This window comes from Gallus gallus, chromosome 3 (genome assembly GCF_016699485.2).
Source record: "Gallus gallus isolate bGalGal1 chromosome 3, bGalGal1.mat.broiler.GRCg7b, whole genome shotgun sequence".
NCBI lineage: Eukaryota > Metazoa > Chordata > Aves > Galliformes > Phasianidae > Gallus > Gallus gallus.
The window spans coordinates 15652603-15674881 of NC_052534.1; the positions used below are offsets into that span (position 1 = coordinate 15652603).

At 46.5% G+C, this 22279-nt stretch overlaps 1 protein-coding gene across 11 annotated transcripts in view; it reads left to right on the forward strand.

Annotated features, from left to right (window-relative positions):
* TTBK1 (tau tubulin kinase 1) overlaps window positions 1-21371 on the forward strand; it is a 101237-nt gene extending 79866 nt beyond the window's left edge. For 10 of the 11 annotated variants that reach the window (XM_025148590.3, XM_040696929.2, XM_040696928.2 and 7 more), the window contains 2 exons: window positions 12410-13998; window positions 14918-21371. In XM_025148590.3, coding sequence (XP_025004358.2) covers window positions 12410-13998; window positions 14918-15344 — 2016 coding nt within the window. In that variant the 3' untranslated portion in view covers window positions 15345-21371. The remainder of the gene's footprint in view (window positions 1-12409; window positions 13999-14917) is intronic. The other variant, NM_001199439.3, reaches the window with a different exon arrangement.
* The last annotated feature ends 908 nt before the right edge of the window (window positions 21372-22279 follow it).

Consider the following 22279-nt stretch of genomic DNA (forward strand, 5'->3'; position numbering starts at 1 on the left):
CTTTGCCTCTGTTATGCGTCAGCAGACCTGTGTGTCTGCTCTCCACTCCTAAGCTGCTCCAAATCCAACCGCCTTCCCCCAGAGGCACTGACTGTCAAGAGCTGGATGGCAGGGCTATTCTTACTGATCCAGCCGTATATTATGCTATTTCTAAATTTCAGAAACTTTAGGCACCTGCAGCTTTTCAGTGGCAGAGCAGCCTTGCCTCTTGGCCATGCTTGGAAATGCCTGTGGTAATAGATCTCACTTTAGAAACAAACTGGCCGCAGCATTGGTACACAGAACCCCTGCAGCCCTTGTCTAAAACTTGAATCTCAGAGGCAAAGGAAGATCAAAATTGGTATAAGTATTTCCCAAGTTTGTGGGGATATTGTGTTCTTCTCAGTATAGTTGCAGTGTGAAACTCCAGGCTGTATGAAGACCTTCTGTAATGAGGTGAATGTTGTAACTGTTTGCCACTGAGCCGAGCGTTTGGTCTGGTATCCTGGGAGAAAAGGCAGTATGGAGGTGAACGTTAAGGAGAGGGATCATTGGTGGTGCTCAGGACGTTAGGAAAAACGTGAGTCCAAAAGAAAATGCTCTGCAGGAAGCACATAAGCCCAGGATGCAGTCAAGAAAACTCTGGGAAATCTCATCCATGAAAATGGTGTGAGATAGATATGGCTGTTGAAAGAAAGCTGGTGATTTGTGACACAAAGGTATAACCATGTAGGTAGGATGTTTCCAGCTGAGTTACAGTGAACGCTTCCTTCCAAATACCATTTTCCATCGGTATACCTGCCGTGCCTGAGGTTCCTTTGACAGCAGATTCACTCCTCTATAAGCCAGTTACACAGTGTAACCTCAGGCAGGGTGGGATGGTGCTTTCTGAGCTCTTAGGACCTGGCCTCATGGCTCAGCGTGGCTCAGGACCTGCTTAAGGCAAGCTGGGCATTCAGTGTCTCCTGCCTGCCCGTACAGCATCCCTGTGCTGGGGGATGGAGGTGGAGGAGGCAACGCTCCCTGCCTGAGACCTGTGTAGGCACAACCAATCTCTTCCCACAGTCATTTGTGAGTCAGTGACAGTAATTTCTTTTGATTTGCACCATGAATGTGAGTGAGCAGAATGCTTTACTGCCCCGCCAAATTTGTTATCTGTGATTTGCCAATCCATTTTATTATTAAAAAAAAACAAACACACACACACACACAAAAAGGCACTGGCTATTGCCAGAAATGCTTAGAGTGGATAATAGGCGGTAGCCTAATCCTATTTGGCTGTTCTTTTCTTGCGAAGCACAGAAACCACAGAGAGCAAGGCTTCGCTTTTCTGAAAGTGACATGAGAGGGGATGATTTCCTGAAGCAGACTCTGCTCTGATTCTACTTTTTTCCACATTCAGTAGAGCTGACTTGACTAGAACAGCAGACTCCAGAGAAAACAGAGCTTATGAAAGAAAGCTCAGTAGCTCTTAATAATTTTTATAGTTTCCAAAAAGCTGATGTTCACTCTTAAGGTCCAGTTATAGGAACAAAACTAGAAACTGAACACATTTCAGTTTTACCAGTGAAAAGGGAGAGCAAACAGGATAGCTGGGAATTCATGAACTAAGACCTACCAGTTTTGGACAAAATAATGACTAGCCATTGAATAGCTCTGTACCTAAAATTTAGAAGGCAGTAATCTATCTAATGTTACTCATCATGGCTATAGAACTGTTAAGCTCCAAAATCTGATTGAAAAGGATAGGTGATTTATACAGAATTCAATAAAGATTTTCTACTTAAAATTATGAATAAATTTTAAGCCAACTAACCAAACGTTCTATATTGGTATCTCTTACAAGCAAGGATGTTTCTCATTAGCACTTCTGAGGTTCTGACCTTAGCTCAGCACTTCCGTGCCTTCAAGTGGCTATCAGGAGGAAAAAATATCACTGGACAGAAAGTTTGCAGTGGCAGGAAAATGGATGGCTTGGTAGAACAATACTGGCAGGCCAGCTCTGCTGTAGGATCAGGACTGCCTCATAAATTGCTTGCATTCAGACTCATTATCGCATCCAGCCAGGAATAGGGTTGTGGCTCAGAGTGTGAAGAATATTGGTCATGCACACAGGGTGGGGGAAGCTGTGCCTTCAGAGGTGCTGTCTCCCAAAATGACAAGGGACTTAGCAGGAATAATTAGCTGCATGTGAGTTCTTAGTATGCTATTACGGGGGTGGTGGAGCAGCGTAGCACTTCTTTGGTGTTTCAGTAGGAAAAGGCAGAGGAGAGGTCAATGGCAGATGTGGAACCCAAGCCTTGTATGGAAAATTTGTAATAAGATTTTCAAAACCTGAGAAGGGAGAAGTAGTACAAGAGTTACTTGGTTCTGTAAAACCTGCCTGGTAGAATGAGTTTGAAGAAATGCAGTCTGCCATTAAAGACTAAACTAAAACGTGGTACGGTCACTGTCAGGGGTACCTACCTGAAGAGAGCAAGATGGGTTTTTAAGCTGGCAGGCAGAGGTGTGGATCCGGTTGCTGGAAGATGAAGTAAGAAAAGCCAAACTAGAAGTAAGATGCTCATTTGAAGACGGAGATAGGTGACAAATCACTGATGCATATTATTAAAAGACAAGCTGAATTCCCCCTGTTCAAATTCTCTGAGACGGGCTGTTTATTTCTAAACCAATCCTGTAAAACAGTCACTGGGGCTCTATGGTTGAATCGTTGGACGAGTTGCTGCGGTCTGGGTTTTATGGGAAGCTTTATTTCATGCTCAGTGCTCCATATGGCTTTTAAAATTTAATTCTAAATAAATTAATTGGTGCTAATGAGTGAGATCCTGATGTTATAGTAGTATGAAAAGAGTATTTAAAATAGTCCATTTGCTTATTTTTTTAACATCTTCATCTAATGCTGTAATAATTACTGTGGAATCCACATATTATCAAGGAACAGTTGGCAAATTAAAGAAATGTGAAAATAGCTCTCTTTTTATATTTATGGAACTGTAATAAATTAATACTGGAATACTAAAAGACGTTACAGTGCAATTCTAAAAATCCTCTTCAGATTACATTTGTATCACATTTGTTTGTTGTATTACATTTATAATGATTGCCATTATAAATGTAAATATATCCAAAAATCAGTTGCCAAAAGGAAAACAAAACAAAACCAGCAAGTGGATAGTGCAATGGAAGTGGCAAACAGCCGTTTTCCGTTAAGTCTGCACTTTTGTGATCAAGTTAAGGGAAGAGAGGTGCCAGTTCTCTAAGAGGTACCCTCCCTACCCCCACTCCACCCCTTTCAGCCCTTTCCCCCATGTGGCTGCATGAACCTACGCAGTGAGAAGGAAAGGTTTTTGGTTAGTTTTGGGTGGGCTTTTTTAGCGAGGTCCGTTGCTGCTCTGGCTCACTGTCCATTTGAGCAGCTTGTAGCAGTGGCAAGCCAAGGGCAGCAGAGAAAAATGTGATTATAGGACTACAGGCTGAAAAGTTTGTTACCATAGTTATTTTCCTTTTCCTTTTGTTCGTGCCCAAGAATGGGGTTTCCTTCCTGAAAGAAGTGTTCTTGGTTTTGCTTCCAATGGTACACAGTACTTGTTCTCAGAATCCAAAATGAGAATTAAAGTGAGCATTTGCCACTTGCTTGCCATACAAGAGTTCACTAGCATCAGAAGGAGAAGTTGCTAGGATCTCATGCTCTACTTCCATGAGCAAATGCACATCAGTCTTGTATACTTGCAAAAGCCATCTTTTTATATCTTGGTCTCTCAACTCCTTTCACTTTCTTTCTATGCACAATGGGGGATGTTTCCAATTTATCACTCTCTTCCCAGCCTGCTTCCCACAGGAAGGAGCTCATGAGATATGATCTTTGTGCAAATGTTACCGTAAATGCTTGCGTTAAGCTCGGAGGAATTGGCAGTGAAGCTGCTGGGTGGTACCTGCAACAATCTCATTCCTTCCTTGGTTTGTCCCTGATTTATTGAGTCACTTCTCTGCACCCCTCCTGGCACAGCCAACGTGCAGGTGATGAGCTGCTGGAGGAAGCATGCTGTGTTCTGCAGCTCACAGCCAGGCAGAGCAGGGAGAAGGCTGGGGACTAATGTGTTCAGGAGGTTTCTCTTTGGTGGCACTTATGTGACAAGGGATTGAATGAATGCCAATGGCTGAGCTTAGAATGGAAAAAAAGCAAGCTTTCTGTAATGCTGCAGGATTGCTTCACCAGCAGAGTTATGGCAGTCATGGGAGGGGAGAGTTTGGATTCCTGACTTGGAGTAAATGTAGTTCTGCCACCACAAATTCACTTTCAATGGAAATTTTTTTGGTGGAAGCATCTTGGTTGAAAATAAACCATACTAACAAAGGTGCAGTTTTGCTGTTGTGTCTGTATTTAGGAGTATCCTGTTCATATACCCACACTGACTTTGTCTGCCATTCCCATGCTTTCTTGCCAGTGCTGAGGAGCAAGTAAGTGGAAGACTTACATTGCATCACCTCTTTCACAGTGTGAGGACCCTTCTATTACAGTGATGATAGAATGTATGATAGAAATGTCCTGTAAGAGCCATATGGGTGATGTAATCCCATCCCTATGCTACCTCTTCATGATCTCTTGCTCTTCCACTCCTTTTCTTTGAGGTGGATCTGAATCTGGACATTGCGGTGGTCAAGGCTGCTGCAAGATTGTTGCTCTGTAAGGGACAAACTGCCCCAGAAGTTGTCTTTATTGGGCTCTGTGTCCTTGCAGTCCCTGGGCCTTCCAGCTAGGACTGCTCCTCTCCTTTCTGCGTCACAGGTGTGGACTCCAAGGGAAGATCTTTCCTTCAGTCCTTTTCCCTTACTTGGTGTGCTGACTCCCTTTCTAGTCCATTGCTGCTGCTGGCCTGCCAACAAATTAGCTTCTATTCAGCAGTGAATCTGGATGCAGGAAATGTAGCATTCAGCCCTGAGCTGCCAGTGGACTTCATGCATAGTGACAGGCAGAGCCTCTTCATCTTTACTAAGAGAAGCTCTCTTAGATCCAGCTGCCTCTTTGTTTTCTGTTGCTTCTCCTATTTCTTCTCCATATGGCAAAGCTCTTTTTTACCTTCCAGTTTCAATTCCTGGTATTTTATCCCCCGTACTTTTATTACATCTCTGATTTCCTTGGAGAAAGCGGTGAAAAAATGGCACATTTTGGCAGTTGGAGCTGTTGCAGCTTTACCTGGAGGAATACCCATCATGCTAGTTGAAGGCAGCCTGATTTCAGAGATGGTAATGATAGATACTTTTCATTTTCAGGACGGAATTTCACAAGTTTCAAATCGTGGAATTCTTCAGATTTATCAAACACCCCCACATCATTATGTACATGAGCAGCTACATTCAGAAAGCTCTTTCCCTGAAGACACAGCTACCATCTGTGATTGCAAACCATATAAACAGATGATGACGAAGAGCCAGCTTATTGTTGTTGGTCTCTGAGTTTTATTTAAATATGTGCCAGGTGAGTGAGAAAATGTCTCAATTCCAGTTGCAAATCCTTTGTAGCGCAAACTCTTGCAACTGGATGTTTTCTGAGCTGGCAAAAATGGCTGCTCCCATTCTCTGCCCTGAAGCTGGGGCAGCGATCCAAATACAGGTAGAAGTAAGTAGGATATTTCAAACAGCCAGGACAGGGAAAAATTAGGTGCAACAGAGCTGACGTGGTTCATCCGTTCTTGAACTTGCTGGTGTTTCCCCTCATTGCCTGTCTCATCTGGAAGTATCACAGAGTGGTAGATTTCTTCTGTGCGAATCAGTATTCCTCAGTTTGATACATATAGAGACATTTCTTCCCTTACCTGGACTGTGCCACTGGCGTTAGGCATCTAAGTATCTTATTCTTGTAAACAAGCTCCAGGTTGATTCTGTGATCCCGTTTGGCATCTCACTCTCACTGATAGCTTCTGTAGCAGCCAGACTGAGGGCTAGATGACCAGGCCTCCACGAGCCTATCATCAACCTTTTTTCTTTTCTGAGGTGAAAACCCTTTGTTTTAGATGTATATTTTGCATACAGGACTCCTGGAAGGAGGCATACTGTTTCAAACGGATTGTCAAAAGCCCTCAGCAGCTTCCCCAACCTGTTCGAGTGGCTCTTCAGGAGTTGGATGGCATTTCATTTCCAAAGAGGACTCTAAAGCCAATTAGCATACACTTTCTTTTATAGCTTCTCTGGGTTTTGAGCACTTTGAAATGAAAAATGAAACAAATGCTATTTGGGAGATTTCTCTGCCCTGCGCTTCAAGCCTTTCTTCCAAAGAGTTTGCTTTGGAGTGTTGAACTACCTCATTTGTCTTTTGTTTCAGTCACATCGCCAGGCTTTGGTATCACTTTGTCACTTACTACAGTACCCAAAGTGCACAGCTTCTTCTGAGTGTTTCTATTGATTGATTTATTTATTTATTGTGTAGTAGATGCATTCTACAGTCAGATATGAAGCCAGGAAACACACCTCACTTTAGCTGCAGTACTCATACCTTCCTATGGCCTCTTAACCCAAATGATCCCCAGGTGCTTTATTATTGCTGTAAGCCACTTCTCTGCTGCTTGACACGCTGGAAGAAGCATGCAGCATGTAAAGCCCCTATGAAACGTGTCAGGATGAAGTCAGACATGAGCATTTGATTTCACAGAGAGAATTTCAGGAGACAGAACATTATTTCACAACCTGGAAATTGTCGGGACAGTGGGACCCTGTATATAACCAACGTGGTTTAGGCATTTATTTGATTGATTGCACATCACCAGGAACTTCACTTGTTCTCTAGAGTTAAAATGCACTATCTCACTCTGGTGCTGTGATTCTAAGTAAATAAAACTAAGGAAATAAAATATAACCATTGGTAGTTTAGGCTTGTATTGCCAGATAGCTCAACAATAGAATGCGATGTGAGTCTGAAGATCAGAAAGCATGGAAAGGTATCAGTCTTTTTCTTGTTTTCTGATGTCCTTCCTTCTCACGCCTCCATCAAATAATCTTGCATCATATTTCAATGTGGGATTCGAGTGCTTGGCAGTGGCACAAGATTGTTTTTGAAAACGTGAGATTTTATACTGCTCACTTGGAGGGATTGGTGAAAGGTAGACACCACGCTTGTCCAGTGGGTCTAGCATCTCTTCCTTTATTTTCTCTTTTTCCTTTGATGACAAATGGGAAAGGACTGCTGGGAGATAGCTATCATGCATCTGTCTAGCTCTGCTCTGCAGTGGTGGATGGGCTACAAGAGACTAGCTGAAGAAAATAAAATTGGGTTTCCTAGCAGACAAGGTCTGAAGCCTTCAAAATCAGGAATGATTTGCAAACCCCTCGACTCCTGTTGGTGTTTATAGTAAATAAATTGCCCTAGCTATTTCTCAGCTTGAGAACTTGGGGCGTCTTTCTTCTTGACCGGCTTCCATTGTAGTTGCCAGCCCTCCCCAGAGTGACTGGAAGAGATGACAGTTTCTGGAGAGGCTGACCAAAGCAAGCCAGATGTGCTTCCTGATTTCACTCCTGTCCCCAGAGTGGTGTTGGGATGATTTTTGCTGGAGCTTCCATTTCTGATTGTATGTATGTTCTGTGTGTGTTCGTGACCCGCCTGTGGAGTGTGAATGGCCATGCGTGGTTATGCCTTACAGAAGCGTTTCTGTGCTGGTAATGGATCACTTTGCACACAACCAAGTGCTCAAAAGACTGCTGTAAAGAAAGAATCTCACTCAGTTAAAGGAAGTGTCTTCATGGTGTCTGGTTCAAATGGCGCAACTGGTCTCCTTTGCATGTTGCAGATGTGAGCAAATGCTTTCAGCAACACGGCTCAGCCCAGTTTTGTTCATCTGGTGTCTTGTGGCATTCATATCTCCTCCTTCACCATCGGCTGGTGGCAACGTTCGGTTGATAGGAACGGTGCTGCCACATGGGTCATAACATATTAGTATGCAAACACCTATTTTGGGTAATGTTAAAACATGAAACAAAATGCGTGAGGGCCGATCATTGCGGTACTACCTTCCTTTCTGTTGCATTTCTATATCATGTGTTTTGTGTTTGGGTCGCTGTAACACACAGATCACAACTGCTGTTTCATGGGACAGCACAAAGAATCATTTATGGGAAATGTTCCTAAGTATTATTTGATGTATTGCAACTCGTTTGTATTACACATACTGTGGAAAAAATAATGTTACAATGAATGTACATTTTTAATAAGCTGCTAACCGTGTAACCTGGGGACTGGAAGAAATCCCCACTTTACATTCACTTGCATGTCTTTCAGTGTTGAAAAAGAAAATTGCTTTATGTTTGGAGGTCTTACTTTTTCATATGCAAAAAGTGTTTCAGGTTGGTTACCTCATTTAGTGCACTTGCCTCGTAAGAATCCCCAGGGCTTCCTCCAACTCCAAGTTTCTCAGTTTGATTATGAGTGCAATTAATTGATCTGGCAATGTGAAACACAGTAATGGCAAATTTCCTCTGAGCTACAAGTCAAATGAGAAGGATTTCTGCGGGACTCTTGGCCCCTCAGCTGAAAAGAGCCAGACCAGGTTCTTTTTCAGCACTGCTGACTTATGGTTATTTTTATGACTAAGATGTTTAGCTCTCAGAATTTCCTTCTTCTTCTTTCTTGCTGCTATTAAGTTGCCTTTATGATTAGGGACTAGAAAAATGTTTGGATTATCATTTCCTTCCACTTTGCTCGCCATTTCCCGAGTCTCTTCCGAGTGATACAAATGAGGTGGTCCACGTATCTGCTCAGACAGGGAGCTCTGCACCGACCCTAGCTGGAGACACTGGTGGGTACAAGCTAAGTGGTAGGTGTACGACCTTTCCAGAGCTATTGCTTCCATCCACAATGCTAGGAAGACTGACACAAACTTAACAACATCTGAAAGCACAAACAGGGAGGAGCAGAGCACTTACCAGCATAGGACTGCACTGTCCTATTCACTTTGTTAAAAGAAAAAAAAATGGCTGTGGAGCATTTGTTGGTAAGATGCTGGAAAGAATATCTCTCTGACGATTATGGTGCTGATTCTTGGAACACAGACATCCTGCAAGCAAGCATGGCAGCTCTAAGACCCCTGCTACTTTTACCTCATGTGTTGCTGGTTGGAAGAAAAAGCTGCTTCAGAAACTCAGATTCTAGTTTTTCCACTCATCATCGTATATCCCACCAGGTCTCTTAGTCCCAAACAAGTTTAGACTGTATTGGCAGAGGATAATGTCACTTCCAGGATATGCTACGTTCCTGATAGTATCCAAATCAAAGCTGTTAAAGGGAAGATTGGACTATAGCTGTTGCTGTCTGTGTGCCATCTGCATCTCTCAGGACTGAGGCCTCTTCCCATTCCCAACGGAACAGTTGGTGTCATGTTGGGAATTTGATTTCTGCTTCTTGGACTTCTCAGCTCGCATGAAGAATCTCAGGGACCAGCATATCCTTCCTTTGCATTACCTTGTGTCACCTGTTAGACTTCTGTTGCTGCTAAGCAGGAGAGAGTCCAAACCACATTTAACCGCTGATTTTCAGTTAGGAGGTGAATGTGGGTTTCTGTAGTCATTTCCCTTGAGAGGAGGCAAAATCGGTGGGTAACCTGTTGTACTTCCTGGTTTGTTTGAGAAACTTCATCCGCTGGGACTTGAGTTTGCTTGAAGCAGTGGATCTCAGGAAAGTCCCCTTTGTGCTGGTCTCCAGCATCAGGAGCCCTGCAAAAAGGGCTTCCTCGAGCTGCCAGAAGCCCCCACCAACTGCTAGGGACAGAAGGTGTGGAGAAGCTGTGGAAGCTTATCTCAGGGGGAGGGCAGCAGGGAGATGGAGAGGAAGCAGCTGCTGTAGCTTTAAAGGTGGTACTGAGTAGGGATCAACTGGAAGGATGTAGTTGACTAAAGGGATCCAAAGCTTGTTTTCCCTGAGTCTTTTTATTCTTTCTGTATTTAATCCCTTTAGAGCCTAATGTCAACCCCTTTTTGTACTGCAATAACACTGTAATATATGCTTGCACTAATTCTTCTGGCACACCGAGCATGCAAGACCAATTTAAAGCTTTTTTCAGAAGAAAAACACTGTATTATTGTGTATATAGACATACCGAGAGAGAATTTGAATTCTGTCTCCTGTATAAAAGCATGCATTGATTACCTGTATGTAGACCATGCTGTAAATGCTGCAGAGTACTGTAAAATCCTACACTTGAAACCACAACGAACAGGCAATGACATCAAAAAACGAACAAAACAGAAAGCTGTGCAATGGATTTTGTGCCTTTTTTAAATCCATGTATGTTAATCCAGACAATCGGAAAAAAAAAAGAGCTTGTATACTACCAAAACCTTATTAAAGAATCAAAGGCAGCACCTTGGTGATGGCTGGGTTTTTTGTTTGCTTTCTTGCTTTGTTTTCCTACTCCCTGTGCTTCCTGGCTCTGGGAGGGTTTCCCCTGCTCATCCTTGGGTAGGTACGTGGGAGCACAGGGCTGGGAGGTAGAGGAGCTCTGCTAGAACAAATGGTCATTTGCTAATGTGATCACTGAAAACTTGCAGTGAGGTTGGATCTGGGAAGAAAAACAAGGTCTCGTGACTGCTGAGGATGGTTTTCATGCACTTTGGGAAGGCCACATTGTAAGTTGCATTTATGTAAGTTTAGGCTAGAACCAATTTCACTATTTTACATCCGGTCATATCACAGAACTGCATCTACTCCCATTTTGATGTGTTTAGACCTCTGGCTTGATGGCAACCAGCATCTAAACCGGCAAGGCTTAAGCGTGTACAATTTAACTTCTACAAAACCAGCAGAAAGAGTTTTCTGCCTGGCTCTCAGCTTTAACACTGGGCATTTCCCCGCAGCTAGCAGTGTATATGCAGTATGCAGTATGAGTAAGCCTCTCTACTCCTGATCTTCCACTGTCTTCCCACACATTCTTCCCATTGGTACAGCAGAACAGAGAAGTTCTTCTCCAGCCTCTGAGGAATAATTCTAGAGAAAGTGAGCCTTCTGTAGTACAAAAGACACATGGTATGTAACAGAGGACACTTTGAGGGCTTCAGAGTAGGAGCAGCATGTTCAGCAGCATGGCCATTGGTAGATAGCTGGTGATCACATCACTTCAACAGCAAAGACAGTCTCAGACTGATGCCTTAGGACTGTCTTCCTTGTTAACAGGTTTGGATGATGATAGTAGATGAGGTAAGAAAATATGTGTTAAACTAATATTTGACCCAAGGCTCATCTCAGCAAAATTTCTTTTACTTAAGTTTGTGCATAACTTTTGTCTTTAATTTTTGGCATATTTACACTCTTTGGATTTTCTCCATGATGAGTTTGCAGTGGCAAAATGACCACAGTCTCAGGCTTCTTTGAGGAATGAGTTCTGCCAGTCTTGGGGTAGAGCATGCCATAGGTTGAACAGCCCAAGTCTCCCAGACATAGGTAAAAGCCAAACAATCACTGTTGCATCATGGCAATGTCTGGGCAGGGAAACAGAAATACACAGAGAAATAGAAATGATAGACAGAAAGACAGTCTACATGCTAAATACCACAAGGAATTTCTCCAGGCAGAGGTGGAGGTTAGTGACGTATCTGCAGCATGACTCATCAGTAGCAAAGGAATAACAGAGCAGAAGAAAGAGAGAACTGTCATTTTCAATCATTTCACAGACTGCTCCTTGTAGCCTTATGGGCAGCCTCACCTCAACAGGTTGCAGCTTGAGAAACACCGTCTCCACCAACAGTTCCGTCCTCACCTTGCTTTTAATGATTGGGTACACCAGAATCTAATAGTGATACTGTATATAGCAGCATTCATGACTTACTTGCTGATCATTCCAGTGGAAGCAGAAGACTGTAGAAAACAGAATTAGAAGTTGCTGGAGATAAAATCAAAGCAGGAGAGAGTGGTGAATAATACAGCAAGGGAGCACTGAAGAGCTATAAAGGTTTTTCTGCTGTGGGACAAAGTTGGATGGTGCTCTGAAATGATTAGGAAATTGTCTATCTCATAGGGGGCCTATAAGTGCTCTGTGGCCTGGGCATAAAAGAGAATTGCTGAATGGTTCTAGTAAGGAAGGTATGAATGTATAAATATACAGGCACTGAAATAAGTAGATAATACTGAAGAAGACTGGGAGAAATGAAAAAAATCCTCAAGAACTGCTCGCTAGAAGGGATTCTTTCAAGTACAGGTTAATAAATGCTAACAAAGAAACTCCTTCAGCAAGGTTTTTGCCTTTGTTGATATGTGTCTTCATGATTCTCTCTTTTCTAAGGTTGGTACTAATCTAATGGTTGAGTGATCACCACTCTGGTGTGTGTTTTGGAATCATGATGGTATAGAGTTTTTCCACTGGTATTTCCCACTGCCATTGATGCCGATGACTTTTGTGTCAGTGCCGTGTCTGAATACTAACCTTCTTCTTTTGTCCCATTTGTCTTCTGGCAGGCATATACACTGAAGTCATTTGAAATGAATGGTCTGCCCAAGGCGGTCCCTTTAAGTTTGCCTTATCAAGACTTCAGAAAAGACATGTTAGACTACTGGGAAAAGGCTAAGTTATCCCAGCGGATAAAGAGAGTTGATTTCTCAAATGTTGTCTTGACTGCTCCTTGCAAACCCCTGGAACCTTACCTGGAAATGAATGGAAAAGAGGAGGAGGAAGAAGACGAGGAAGAAGATGAAGATGAGGAAGAAGATGAAGAGGATGTGGAGGAGGAAGGGGATGAAATTGACATGCACAGTGGATCCAGCAGTGACCTGAGTCAAAAAAGCACAGAGCGCAGCCAGGAGTGCGCACCATCCACCCTCCTGGCTGATGACCAGAAGGGATCCAAGGGTCGAGCTTCCATGGCTGATGGGGACTTGGAACTGGAGGAGGGCTCAAAAACACTGGTGCTGTTTTCACCAGGTGATCTGAAAAAATCTCCAGTGACCACAGACTTGCCACCAGAAGTTGATCTGGGGACTCTTGCTGCACTGACACCTCAGAGCGAGCGGCCGCAGCCAATGGGTAGCCAACTAGATGTGTCTGAGCCAGGGACCCTCTCCTCAGTCCTTAAATCTGAACCAAAGCCTCCCGTGGCAGTGGCTACAGCTTCCTCCCCATTTACCAAAGTTGAGCGCACATTTGTTCATATAGCTGAAAAGACCCACCTAAATGTCATGTCTTCCAGCGGCCAGCTGATGAGGCATGAGGAATACTGCCCTCCGGGCCAGTTTGAAGAGGTCATTATTGAAGAGGAGCTGGAAGACAACCTGGTGTTGGTAGAGAATGGAAGCATCCATTCGGGGCTAGAAGGGGCAGAGACAGAGAGCTGTGCACTTTCTGCTAATCCCATTGAAACCACCTCAGAAACAGTGGGGGAGCAGCTGTCGGTCCCCAATGTAGCAAAGCCTCCTGAGGATAAGGCAGAGTCCTCTGACAACGTGGCACTCTCACTGGATTTGGAAGAGTCTGCCAAGGTGGTCACAAGAGAGCCTGACCTTGAGAAGCCAGCATCGGTAGCAGAACACCTGAAGCCAGCAGGGACCCTCCCTGATGCTCCACAGCAGGGCCCCAGGAGACCTCTGGGCTCCAGGTATAGAAGTCGGATCCCCATTTTATTCTCTGAGGAGGATACTGGCTCAGATCTTTCAACTTCACTCTCAGCCAAAGAGAGGCTTTATAAGAGGGCAAAGCAACCTGATCTGGCTCGTTTAGTGATGGAGAAGAGGCAAAACTGCCTCCTTAGGCTGGCCTCGGGGGCCTCTTCCTCAGCATCCTCCAGTGACGAGAGGCGGCGGGCCTCAGAAACCCTGTCAGCCACTGGTTCTGAGGAGGACACCCATGACTCTGATGACTCCATCCCAAGAAAGGCAGGGAAGAAAGCTGCCCTCCTGGGGAGAGAAGAGAAACTCATAAGCACAAAGAGCAGAATTCCTCGGCCCATCACACCTGTGAAAACACCACTGGAGACAATGAAGTCTGAGAGCTCCACAGCCGTTGTGATGGCAGTGCTATCCAGCTCCCCACAGGATGCAGCTGTGGCCTACAGGTAAGCCCAAAACGCTGAGCAATGCAAAATACCGGACCTGTTAAGGAATTGCACTGGAGGCTGTGCTCACCTCACGCTCATTTACTCTTTGCTTGACTTGAATGTGTGGTCCGTTCTTACAGTCACTTCAGGTCACTTGTGTATAAAATTCCCACCTCTCTTGTGTTCTTTGGCTCAGTCCGGCCAAAAGGCCAACCCCTTTTTCTTGTGCCCTGGCATTGAGACCTTCCATGCGCTCTTTCATTTGCTCTGATGCCACTAATTGCAGATCCCTGGGCTCTCAATTCAGCAGCATGTTCACCAAGTCCTTGACTCTAAAGGGGCACCTGGCCTAGCAATTGCAATTAGGCCTGCAAGGGCTGAGGCATCACAGGTTGTGACTGTGTCAGCAAAAGAGTTGGAGAGAGGGATGTGCACACATACAGGCAGTGACAGTGACTTGGAGGAGCTTGAGCCACTTCCACACAGTCTAAATTCCTTACATATCCCCGTGCTTTTTCAGATTCAGGTGAAGGGCCCTGATCCCTGTGAGTTGGTTTTATCTTCCAGCAAAGTTATTCAGAGCCTAAGTGATGCAACCTGGCTCACACCCTCGCATTCGGACTGTGTTGCCTACCTCAAAAGAGGTTGCTGCATTCACACTGCATGTTAAGGTTCCAAAGGAGCGTGCCCTGCTAAACCATGCCTGAGTGTTGTCCCAGAGGGTACTGGTGAATCAGGGAACACACTTACTGTTTAACAGCATTGTTATGGGATGATGCTGAGGCCGCTACCCCTGCTTATTCAAAGCATAACTCCTGTCACTGTGATACTGGAAATTCCTTGTAATTCTCCCAGAAGCACTGATGCCAAAGCTGCCAGGAGCCCAAAGTCCTCTGCAATAATTCCTCTTCATCCACCCTCTTCTCTTTCCCTGTAGGCTCCAGGCACAGAGACCAGCTGGAAGTGTCCCGAACGACTGCCGAACAACGCAGATACAAAGCCGGCTTCCTCCTTCACCAAGTTCCACGTCTCTTCCTCCACGGAGCAGCACGCAGAGGTCCAGCTGCGCATCCCCTCGGAGCCCTGTGCTTCCTTCCAAAACCCCCAGTGCTTCCCCAAGAAGCCAGTTGCTGCCTCGGAGGGAAAGCCCTTCTCCCTGCAGGCAGCATAAGCCAGGGACTGCTCTCCAGCGAGTTCCACCTTCCCCCCGACCTCAGCCCCAGGCTCAGGCCCTGGGGCCAACAGGAGACTCCCTGCCCTCTCCTGGCATGGCCAAAAAACGGCAAAGAGGAAAAACCCAGACTCAGAGTCCAGCAACCAAAGGAAAGCAGGTGTCCCTGGAAAGTAAGGCAACTGCCAGATAATGATCTTCTGCCAACCCAACAGACTGGGTAACTTCTGCATATAGTATACACTTGAGATGCTGCAGCACAGCCTTCCATGCCGGAACCACGAGTGTATAGCAGTAGCTGTACTTCAATGCTTCACTCACTCTCACCCCACACAGTTGCGATCAGCTCCCACAGGCCTGAGAGCCTCTGAGCCATGGAGCCTTCTTCGAGGGAAACATCCAGTCCGCAGCTCACGCTTGCTAATGCACAGCACCAAGCAGCGACCCTGGCAGCCTGCCTAGTGCCTGTCCCCCCTACTCCCCAGGCATTCCCCTCTCTCTGTTGGCAATACCTGTCGCCAATACTGACCCTGGCTTTGGAAAGAGGAGTGGAAGTGATGAGAGCCTGCTGGGAAGGAAGGCTCCTGTCCTGCGGGCAGCCCTTGCTCTCTCTTTGCTGGGAAAACACCAGCCCTGGCTGCCAATGGCTGAGTGTTGGCTTCCCTCCTGCAGCTTGTGTTAGTGAGGGCTTGTCACCAGCCCAGCTCAGAGTGATGGGTGTGTCGTTGTGTGCCGAGACAGGGGCAGGAGAGGGCTGGAGGGGCTTTGCTCTCCTTTTTTCCACGAGGGCCTCTGCAGGCAGGAGTGGGGCACAGGCAGCTCTTGTAGATGCTCCTGCCTGCTCCAGGATGTCCTGCAGAGCTGTTTCAGCAGCTGCCTGTGGGGCAGGTGTTGAAGTGGAAGTAGGGATGTATGGGCAGCTTGCTGGGAAATCCAGAGCACTAGCATGTGATGTGGAAGGGAGCACTCTGCAGCCACTTCTGTCTCAGATACCGAACTGTGACCTGTGGAGGCCACGTCTTCTGACACAGGTGGTTCCTCTCAGCCTGAGTGTGGTGGGTGCCACAGTTCTGTAGGCCACCCAAACACAGCTCCATCCTGAAGATGTGAATAGTCACTGGATGCCTTCAGCTCGGGTGCCCCCTGCACCTAAACTCCTCGTGCTTTATTGTCACGCTCTTGGTATTTGTGAATTTTGGCACTGTCATTGAAGGTTCCCCTACACAGCAGGGAGGGAAATAATTATCCTGTCATATACTCTAAAGCTGCTTCTTTGCAAGGAGAGTTTTGCTGGTACGCCGTGGGTATCCCGTGCATTTCTCATTGGGAGATCGGGTTTATGTCTTTCTCGGTGCTCAGCTCTTCCACACATTGCCTAACAACCAACAATGTGAACACAAAAGCAAGGGCTGTGCTCTTAAATAATATTACCCAAACGTAAGCTTAGCTCTCACTTAGAACTGCACGCCAACTTTTTAGCTCCCCAACTAATTAGGATGGTTCGAAAATTCAAGCTAGGAGGACTGATAACTGCCCGAGCCTGATAAGATCTTGAAATGGTCACAAATTCTTCCCTGCACTGCACAGGGGGATACAATATAGACCCAAATCCTTGGGGCTTCATGCCATTGTCACACCTAAAAGAAGTTTTGCATAAGGCAGTAATAAAAATGATGGATGCTCTGCCCACCCATTCCTGCAGCTGCAACTAGCAGCTTTGGAAAAGATTTGCAGACAAAAAAGCTTGATGGAAGAATCTGTATGGTAACAACTATGACTCATTTGAATGTATTTACAATCACATCCATGGTCATCCAGTCCAAGGAATCCCGAGGTTCTATTCCAGAGTTCTACATGAACATGCATGGATCATGAGCGCTGTGACGGAGTGGCAGGGAGAACAGGGCACTCCTGGGACATCAGAACAGGGCAATGTCTAGAAACAAGTGATGGGAATTACCTCTCTACACAGCAGTTCCAGTGTTGACAATGCTAGGAATTTATTTCATATAGTTCAAAACGTTTGGTGTTTTCCTTAAAAGTCATTCACCCTTGTAGAGTAAGAAGCAGAGCTTCTCGTCCAAGAACACATCCCAGCTCTCATCTTTGCAGAGGGGCACTGGGAATTCCACGCTCAGGTTGTGGTTTGAGGGACTGAGATGACTTAGCCTCTAATGGCAGTGGTCCCTCCAAGTTGCAGTCCCCTCCCTTACCCTAGGGCAGCTGTTTGGTGAGTGAGGTGGCTGGAGATAGGGATCCAGTGTGACAACAAGTGCTCTGGTTTGCTGGGTTAGTTTTCATCTGTTCATCCATCAGGTTCAGCATTTGGTCACGCAATGCTTCTGCCAAAAGTGGAGGAAAGAGTAGACAGTAAATTCTACCACTTCTGTGGGCACAATGACTTCATGTGAGTTCAGAGTCTGGTCCAACTGCAGCCTAAATATGTCCCGGGAGTTTTGAAACTAGAAAACAGAATAAGCCCAAACACACAGATTCTTTCTGGAAATATAAATGGTAATGGCTCTCCAATTAATTTGTCTGCAGACTGTAGAGTGCTTAGATAATAAGATTTTGACAGTGAAGCCATTACCAGATGCTCTATCCAGGTCTTATGTGCACATGCCAAAAAGGCATGGAAGGAGCTGGAAACAAGTGGGAGGCCAGTGAAGCACAGCTATTGTATTTGTTCGAGAGAAAGTTTAAATCAGAATTGTCCATGGCCCAGCTGTACCATGTCAAGAAAGAAGCTGAAAGAAGAATGCCAGCGAATGATTTCCGGCACGGGAGACAGCAGCCTGTCTCCATGTTGTTTGATAGGGCTGGGCTGGTGCTGCAGCTGGATCTGTAGTACTGTCATGCACTGTCTATCCTGAGTCATCAGGTCCAGTGGCATTGAGAGCTGTCTGGCTGCGGCAGGGCTGAGAGCCAGAGCAGGAGCTGCTGGCTGCTGCCACTGCCAGGCTCCCAAGGTTGTTCCTGCAGGGCCTGGACATCCCCATGTGTCCCACAGGTTTGGAGCTCCAGACCTGTTCCCTTTCCCAGTGGCAAGTAATGCTGTGATGTTACAGGCGAAGTGCTTCACACTGCCTCTTACAGTCCTTCACTGAGATTATCTTTTACAGGAGCTTCAGTGCTGGGCTCTTTCAGTCAAGTGGTTAAAATAATTTGCTCATTTGCTAAATCTGGCAGTGCAAAGAGTCAGGCTTCATGCAAGCACTGCTCAGCAACCACTAAACGTCAGTGTGTTATCAACATTGTTCTCACCCAAATCCAAAACACAACACCACACCAGCCACTACAAAGGGAGCGTATCTATCCCAGCCCAAAGCAGGACACTTGTTCAGACACCTGTTCCAGCTGGCAGCAGGGACACTCAGCAAAGCCTCTGCCACGCAGAAGCCGCTCTGGGTCTGTTCACTCTGATTTTCAAAGTTCTGCCCTTCAGAGGTGAGCGTCACCCCGGGGACTGCTGTCACTTGAGGCTGTTCGGTGCGCTGGAGAGGAGGATTGTCTGGTGAGCAGGTGGACCAGCAATGATATATCCTGTGAAAAGAGCCCTACAAAAGGGGCAGGGAACTGTGGGTCTTTCATCCTCTTCTCTGCCTCACAGACCAGGAGGGCACCTGCAGTAGTCAGGTCAAACGCAGCAGATCATGTTTGGGGGGTTGTTCTGTTAGGGCAAATGGCTGATACAAGACAGTGTGCCAAGGGGTGGGTCTGAAAGACAGTTCTCAGCACCAAGCTAGTATGACAGTGGATTGTATGAGCAAAAAGAGCACTGGGGACGGCCAAAAGAGTGTCACGGGAGGGCACGGACATGTGGCTGGAGACACTGAGCTGGCTTGGGTTGGCAGCACAGACACTGGCTTGTCTTGGTGCAAAAGGTGTTTCGGTCACAGACATTGCTGGGTCGTGCTTGGGATTTGCAAGAGGCAGGACACTTGGCTTGTCCTTTCTAAGTAGAGAGTATTGCTATATATATATATATATATTAAAAAATATAAGAATATAATATAAGTAGTGCCCATTATATATTGTGGCTAAAGGTTGAAAAGGATCCTGCGGCCTTCAGAAAGGCGCCGTGGTGCTGTGTGCCCCCGCTGTGTGCAGGGCTGTCCCAGTGCCGTGGGTGCAGGTGGAAGAGCAGGGTAACAGCACTGAAACACGTGGGAGCTGTGAGGCTCTGCTTGCCAGGGGCCAATACACAGTGGTGGGGATGGCCATCAGAGCTGTCATAACCATCTCTGTGTGGCGTGGATCTGGGTCTGGAGACTGGGTGATGGCCCTTCACTAACACAAGCGTGGTTTTGTTGGGGCAACAATGTCCTTGGTGTTCCTCCTTTCCATCACAGAGCTATTTTCTCAGTGTAAATCTCTGTAATAAGATGGCTCCACATCTGCTTACAGCCTGAGCAGCTCCAGCAGTAGCTCGATGGCTCCTCAGCACACTTCTTTCTTCCCTGTACAGTTTACTGCCCCATGGCATGATCCCACCACTATCCCACGTGCACAGACACGGATGTCCACCCGAGGCCTTGCTCCACGCATTCACAAACTGCAGTCATATGAATCTTGCAAACACAATAAAAGTCCCTTTGTGGATCTGATGAGTTTGGTTTCCAACGATCGTCTTCTGGCTTAACTGCAATGTGCCCATGCTCGATCTGCTGCATTCGCAAAGCAAGTGGAGACCACCTGGGCACCTGCAAGCACCTGTGATCACCTGTCTGTTTCCCAGCAGCTGCACACAAGGGGAGAGCTTGGGTTCCTGCTTAGGTCCTTCCCTCCTCCTCTGTGTGCTGTGCCACCGACAGCAGGGTGGGAGCCCAGGGGCTCCCTTCTTGCTGGCTTCAGGATCCTCTGCAGAACCCCAAATGGCTTTTTGCACTCCCTCAGCCTCTTGCTGACCACTGAAGGGCTGGGACTGTGCTAGTAGGAAAGCAGAGCCAGCTGACATTCAGATAAGTTGGCAGCGACTCCGTGAGCTTTGGGTCTTGCATCTTGGTGAGGCCAAAGAATAGCCCTGGTTGCAGGCTGCAGTGATCCATGGTCCCAGGACAGCCAGGACACTACAAAATGGCAGTGATTTGCACACTACGGCTCTCCCGTCCCCTCATTTGTAACTTCCCTCCTCTAGCAAACCTGGTCTGCAGGCACTCTTTTTCCCCTGCAGATCAGTCCCTCCCTGCCTGGGGCTTTGTAGCCCTCCTGGATGTCTGCACAACTCAAGGAATACCTGGCCCCTTTGCAGGCTGCCGCTCTGGGATATGAGGAGCATTTTCCCTTCTATTTCTGGAGCTGCAAATGTCTGCAAAGCAGGTTTAAGGCAGGCATTGATGCTCTCTGTGCTAAAAGGAGGAAGAGAGCTACCACAGCAGATCCATAAGTGGGTTGCCGACAGGGACCGAGGTGTGAGCACATCCTCCCCTTAGCTCCTGAACCAAAGCGAGCTGCAGGGCTGAGATCCTGGCTTGCCTCACCTCTGCTCCAGCTGCAAGGAGGAGGCAGGAGCTGGTGGCACTTGGGGACGTGGCTGCCAAGGCAGAGACTCCCAGACCGGCATCCGCAGGTGGTGTGAAGAGCTCTGCAGGACATGGGGTTAGGCAAGGAGTCCGCATTTTAAACCAGCCCATGCGTGAGAACAGGTGTCAGGGACACCACTGTCCTGTGCAACCTGGGCTGCTGCTTCTCCGGACAGGAATTGGAGCTGAAAACGCAGATAATTTTGTAAATCTCCTTTTAACACATTAGCATGGGACTCTACACTCAGACATCACAGCTGGCGCACCGACGTGGTTTTCCTTCGCCTCCGACACAGTCCGCCAAAGTCTTCTGGCCCGGAGACAGGACTCTGCTCCTTGGTACTGTCTGGGAACGCGACTGGGTCCTAAGGCTGAATCTCTCTACATTATCTCCTTTGCATTCTTTAGGAAAGCAGCTCGAGAATGTTTACACACTGCAAACAGAATGTACAACTCCGACCAGGAACCACAATCCGGTTCAACTGCATGGCAAATTTCTTGGCCATCAAATCTGGCATGCATCACAGAGGCCCCGTCTGTGTACAGATCCACCTGGCATTGCTCATACCTTCAGATCACGTCTTAAAAAGAATATACGATGATGCCATTTCTTGTTCATACCAGACACAGTTGTCATTAGATTTGTTATTAACAGGGGGATTCTTGATCATGCCATTAAAAGCCTGTCTACCTTTTCATTGGTGTCTTCTCCCATTTATTGGTGTTGCAGAGGGAAGAAGAAAAATCCCACCTGAATTTTTGCCCTCCCCCCCTCCAGTGCTGAAATACCTCATTGAAACACGTGAGCGCATGGTAAAACTTCCCAGCTGGTGTCATCATGGTCTAACACACCGAGTGTTTGGTTGGAGGTTTCAGATGACACAAAAACTACAGGATAAGAATGTAATTTGTAGCAGTCACTGTGACTTTATGGAACTTTGTTAGGCAAACATGGTGACACTTCCTTTTATCTGTCTCCTGGCTAATCTTACACATCATTTGACTAACTATCCCCCTACCCTTTCCCCTCTGATTCTTTACACTGAGCTGCACCTCTCACAGATAGGAGCTACCAGTCCCAGCAGGGCCCCAGCACACAGCTGGGATAAAGCAGCCCTTCATAACCCAATTAAGGAGCAATGAGGAGCAGCAGCAGCTTGGCCTCCTTTGAATAGGCTGAGTTTTCTGAGAGGAGAACACCTGCAGCTCCTCTCAGCTTTAAAGAACTGTGAAAAATCAGTGAGAGCACAGAAAAGCAGTAAGTGCTCCCTTGGAAAGATGATCTTACCATGACAGGTTTTAATCTTTCTCCTGTAGCCCAGAAAGCACAGTTGGCTTCAGTGCAGAATCTAAATCCCCAGAAAGAAGCACTGGGCTCTACAAAGCCTGTTTCAGGAACAGGCGGATGAAATCTGAGCAGCCTCTGGAGAAATGCTGAAGTGATTGTCATCTGCGTGGCTCTGGCTGATGGAGGAGGGGGTAGGAGGCAGCAGTTAGGCTGGTAGGAGGTTTAAAGAGCAGCATTCCTACAACCACATTCCCTGATGTGCTCTGAAGACCACAGGCAGGACAGATGGATGGCAGACCAACATGGGGTGCAAAGTTG